The 5,699-nt window shown below is 50.8% G+C and overlaps 1 protein-coding gene across 1 annotated transcript in view; it reads left to right on the top strand.

Moving 5' to 3' along the window:
• FOXI3 (forkhead box I3) overlaps positions 1 to 2,124 on the top strand; it is a 4,671-nt gene extending 2,547 nt beyond the window's left edge. Inside the window, exon 2 of the mRNA XM_026846902.1 lies at positions 576 to 2,124. Within this exon, the coding sequence (XP_026702703.1) occupies positions 576 to 1,165 (590 nt within the window). The 3' untranslated portion in view covers positions 1,166 to 2,124. The remainder of the gene's footprint in view (positions 1 to 575) is intronic.
• The last annotated feature ends 3,575 nt before the right edge of the window (positions 2,125 to 5,699 follow it).

The following is a 5,699-nucleotide window of genomic DNA, read 5'->3' on the forward strand; positions in this document are numbered from 1 at the left end:
GCCCGCCGCTCGCCGGGCCTGCCCCGGGGCGCACGGCCGGTGCCCGGCGGAGGGGAGGGGACGTGCCGGTGTGGAGCCTCGGGGGGCGCGGTGTGGGGTCACCGCTCCCGCCAGGCCCGGGCACGGGCAGGAGGCGTGTGGGGACAGCTGGTGCCACCGCCACCCCCTCGTCCCCTCGGTGTCCGCGGGGCGCCAGCCCGCCTGCCCACCAGCTTTTCTGAGAAGCCGGTGCCGAGGTGGCCGCAGGCGGAGCAGGGGGAGCCCCGCGTCGCATCCCCTTGGGCCAGGTCTGAGGTGGAGGTGCGGAGCCTCCAGGGAGGTTTACGCTCTGTGGCGGGGAGGTTCTCCTCCCCCCTGCGGCACTAAGCCTCACTTGGGCATCAGAGGGGCGGTGGTGATGGTGTCCTGGAGCTGGGTTTTGGATCCTTGTACTGGACAGCAGAGGAGGAACAAGTTTAGGAGAGATGTGGGTTCTGCGCCACTCGGACGGGACGCGGATATTGCTTATCTGCCCACGGTGGGGCTCACTGCCTCAGAAGTTGACTTTCTCTCTTGTTTCTCCTGTTTTCCACCAGGGAAGGGAAACTACTGGACCTTGGATCCCAACTGTGAGAAGATGTTTGACAACGGGAACTTCCGTCGCAAACGCAAGCGGCGCTCTGAGCCCAACGCCCCTGCGACCGCCTCTGCGGCCTCCTCTCTAGGGGGCCTGAAGGCTGAGGAAGAGCGACCCATCCCAGCCGCAGGCAAACCCTGTGGAAACAGCCCACCCCCAGAGCTAGACCCCTCGCCTTCTGCCAGGGACCATCCAAAAAGCTCCTCTCCCTCCGGTATCATTTCATCCACACCTAGCTGCCTCAGCACCTTCTTCAGCGGCATGAGCTCCCTGAGCAGCGGAGGCAGCCGGCTGACGGGGGGTCTCGGCAGTGACCTGCATCACAGGAACTTCTCTGCTGGACAGCTGAGCAGTGGCACTTTCACCTCTTCCAGCAGCAATTCTCAGGAGGTGCCTTCGCCAGACCAGCTGCAGCGGGTTGCGGGACCTTCCCCCGCCTACTACAGCTCCTTCCATCCCAGCAGCAGCAGCCAGGGAGCCCAGTACAACCACTACTACAACTTCACGGTTAACAGCCTCATCTACACCCGGGATGGAACGGAGGTGTAGGATGCTGGGGTAGTCAGCCGGCGAGCGCTGCAAAGGGAATGGGAGTTGCAGGTGTATCTGGCAGTACGGAGGACCATATGCTTTTGCAAACAGCATTTCAATGTGGACACTTCCCAGGAGTTCTTCCAGGAAGACAGATCTTCTCACCTTTCAAAATAAGAACACACCAGCAGAAGGCAGATGCAAAGTCTTTTCCTCATCCTGGAAAATGTTAGGTGGTTTAGATGGCTTGCCATATAAATTCTGCAGGCGAAAGCAAACTCAATTAATATTTTCAGAGGTTTCTAATCCTGAATGTAGAATAAGGAGTTTAAAAACTATAACCATAAAGCGGTATCAGCAGGAGCCAAGTGTAGACATCCAGTGAGTCTTAGAAGAGAACAGGAAAAATAAATGAAGAGATTTCTTATGAAGTGCCTTGTACAATGTATTAAAAAAATACTCTTCTGCCAGCAATTGCCTCTGTAATCCACCTTCTTTCTGCCCTGATCCTGCAATATGCAATGCACGGGGGGGATACTCGGGGTAAACACCCACCCAGAACCTCCTCAAAACCCACAGAGGTTCATCTGGTCTTCCTGTGTTTGGCATATTGTACAGCCAGGGCCGTGTCTTGTAAAACAATCTTTTTCCCTGAGCTTAGTACCAAAGATAACTCTAGCCATGCAGCTTTAGCACGAGAATAAACACTGGGGTATTTTTATACATATTTGTACGTAATGTAACTCTTCTGTACATATGTTTCTATGTGGTTTTATATTTGTAAATTATGCTCTGGAGCTGTACTTATTTATAATGTGTTTTAAACTTTGTTAAAGTTTATTTTACTTCGTTTCCCCTTCTTTTTGTTGTTTTGGGGTTTTTTTTTGTTTTGAATTTTTGGTTGGTTTTGTTTTTGTTCATTAGTGTATTAATGAAACTTTTCAGGCTGAACAGCTGTTGGGAATAAAATGCTAACAATTGTTAGATTTTTGCCTGGTTGTTCCTCAGTATGTTTGAGGTATTTTAAAACTCTGTGGGAGACAGGTTTTGCTTTCACGTGGTTTGGGATAAAAGGTGCAAAGGTTTATAAACAATTTCATCTGCATAGTAAGACAGAAGAAAACTTCTCTGGGCCCTTAGACGCATCTGAGCTGAGTTGCTCAGCCTCATAGTCTCACTGTGCAGAGCGGGCACGCTGGGCTTCTTTGTTTGTTTGGTTTTGTCAGCGGTCTGAATTACAACTTCTTTTTTCAGCCTGGTTTAGTAAAAAAAATAAAAGCTTGCAAAAGTAAAAGAAGCGGGGCTGGTTCCAGCATGATGCTAGCTAGCAGGAGGTACAAAGTCTGAGCTCATCTGTTGGCTCCATCCGTTTTGCAAATCAGTTTTTCGAGTAGGATTGCACCTGCTTAACATGGCAGGCTAGCTGAGAAGTGGGACCTGAATGCATCCTAGAGCAGCCGTCATGCAAAACGATCAACTCCCAATTCTTGCCGTTGGCATAAGCTGTTTGTGTTGGGCGCTGTGTGCACTGTGTGCGGGTAGAGCGTGAATATAAATGTCCTGATGAGGAATGTAGCATCAGTAATGAAGTTAAGCATGAAATTGCTGCTAGTTAACATATATGCATCTGGCGTGATGTAAGGCCATCCCTGCAGGCTATTCGGAAAACAAAATTGTTGGCAGTGGCACGAAGCCTACCTGCGTAACATACAGGGTGGTGATGCAAGACAAACCACTGGCCTGATCCAAAATATAATGAAGCCATGACGAAACGTCAGATGACTTCCATGTGCTTGGGATCGGGACCAAGTACTTGCCCCAGCACCAGCCAACCGCCATTTGTGCAATAGCTGAGACCAGTGGGCGGGTGGCAACTCCTGCCTTATCCCCCTCTCGCTCACCCCTTCCCAGCACAGATACCATCTTCCTGGCTTTAGGGGTAATTCCTCCATGTCTTGATTTTTAATTTTGTCTCGGGTGATGCAGTGGTAGTGATAATGGGAGGGAAAGGGCAGACTGCCACTAGCAAAAAGACGAGGTGGTCAGTCTTGTCCTGTTCCAGTTGAATCGCACCAGATGAGGAATAGCTTTATCTGGATTTTGGACTGCTGAGTTTGATCTAGAAGCGGTGGAGGGATTCCCAACACCTTCAAAAGATTTAGAGCAGGTCCTTATTTAAACCAGGAGCTGCTTACTCCCATATCTAAGTGACCGTTGCACCCTTTCCCTGCTCCACCAGCCTGTTGTCAGACTTTAGCAAGCCCATGTGTGACACACGCTCATGTTCTTCCACCCAGATGTGTTTCAGGATTTACTCTCTGCCACTTCCATCAGCTGCATGCTTCTGCAGACCGTACCCATAAAAGTTTGCTCCTGAGGATTCCGAATCAGTGGCAGGGTTGTGTTGCTGTGCAGTCTGCCTCTGGCAGTATGTCCTCAGCAAATACCCCATGGCTCAACAGACCTTCGTGCCACATCGGTTGGGTGGTGGCATAGCCAGAACCTGCCAGAGCAGAGCCAGGGAAGGACTGTCCCACGGCAGTGCTCCAGCCCTGCTCCTGAGGGGGAGGGTGGGCTCTAGGAAGGTCTGACTGTCCCCAGTGCACCTTTCCTGCCGTTAGCACCAAATCCTGCTCCCTCCAGGGAAAGTGAGCCCTTAGCTGGAGCCAGGGGCTGCGGCCCCTCCTGTGGACACACCACCCCGAAGGCTGGCGGGCTCTTGATAAAGCAACCTGCCCAAGGGACACTTGAGAGTAGATTTCAGCAAATAGACACCTAGTCTGCAGAGAGGAGCCAAGTAAATGACCTTATGGCAGCCTTTTAGGTTTCCTTTTGTCATTAAAAGAGACTTCTTTTAGCAGATCTTGGGAGAGGGAGGGCAAGAGGATTGAGTTTAATGGAAGGCACTTAAAGGCAGCAGGGCTATTGTCATGGGTTTGGGGGATTTACTGGGATTCCCCCATTGAAGGAGGGGGAAGACAAAGGCAATTAGCCTGCTGGTCCCACCCTGAGAGTCCCCACTCTCCTTTAAATGCCAAGGCCATGCCTGGGATGGGCGGTTCTCCATGACAATGAGCCTCTTCCCAGCCTGTGCCAGGTGATAGTCCAGCAACCCAGGGCATAGCTGGCTCCCAGGGAAGTCAGCAGAGAAATACGCTTCTCTGGAGAGAGGCTCAAACTTCAGGCCTCCATCCTTTCTGCTCTGGCAGCTGCAGGAATCACCCTGTGAAATAACTTCGGGCTTTGATGGAGCAGTGATCTCATGGAGGGTCCCAGCTTCTGGACACTAAAACTAAGCACCTCAGGAAATCTTATCTTTGCTTGGTTTCTCCGCTCTTTTGAGGCATCTAGAAAGATGCCACCTCAACTGGGCAAGAGTGATGCAGCGCAGCGGTACTCAATGTGAAACCATGGTCATGCTGATGACGGCAAGCACAACTGCCAGGTCCCTCTGCCCTGTGCTGCCTGTACCCTCCGACACTCCCAGCCAGGGACTGTGGCTCTTCCAGCACACACAACTACTAAAAAAAGCAGTTCCTGCTTGAAAAGAAGTACAGTCCAAATGTATTTCGAGAGACGCGTTGGATCGGTAACACAGATGCTTGCTGGCTCCTACGTGTGGCACTTCTCCAGCACGGGGTCGTTTAACTTTGCTCAGCACTGGCCTTATCGACGTGCCAGCAAAGGTTCAGGCAGGCACCCACTGCAGGTCTGCACTTGAGCTACTCCACATTACAAAGGCTTTGCCAGTACAGCTGGATCAGCCCAGTCCCCTAGAGGAGACCCAGATCCCATCAACAAAGGAAACTCTTGTGCCAGTAAAGTTAAACCCCCCACCCCCAGCAATACCGAGTCTATTGCAGGGCGGTGGGAGGGGATTCAAGAGGCAGAACACAGCCATCCGCCCTGGGTTTCATCGCTCGCCAACTCTTTTGGAAATAGGGCTTCAATTACTGCCACTGGCCATGGACTGTGGTTTGCATCTCCTCTGAAGGAGGAGGCTTTGATTTGCCCTGTCGCTCACAAAGTCCGTGAAAGTTGGGCACAATACCTTATGCCTGTATGGAAGGTTTTACTGCCTTTTTTATACTGCTTAATGGTGATTTTCCCCTGAAATCTTTAGGAACAGTTCAAAAGAAGTAGTAGCATTCAAGGAAACTACAGATAATCCTGCCCTTGCCTTCTCTGTATTTCTAGCAATGGAAAATCTTCATCAGGCTTCTTGAGATAAGGCCCCACAAGCCCTGCAGGTCTCACCCTATTTTGAGTGTGATGTACCTAAATTCCACTCTGCTCATTCATGAAAGGCAGTCTTGTCAGTCTTGTTCTGATAGCACACAAAATAAGAGGGACAAAGCCTCATTTTGCAGCTTGATCCAAGAGAGGCAAGATGAGGATCAGGCTAGGCTGATGGTACATGGATGGCTGATGCCTCCACTAGAAATAACTGTGCCAGGTAGAGATTGCAATTGTCGGGAAATTATTGTTTCTCCTTAGGCTTTGGGGAAAAAAAAAAAAAAAACAACAACCACAAAAAACAACAACACCCACC

This window comes from Athene cunicularia (genome assembly GCF_003259725.1).
Source record: "Athene cunicularia isolate RWA chromosome 4 unlocalized genomic scaffold, athCun1 chr4_part1, whole genome shotgun sequence".
Classification (NCBI taxonomy): Eukaryota; Metazoa; Chordata; class Aves; order Strigiformes; family Strigidae; genus Athene; species Athene cunicularia.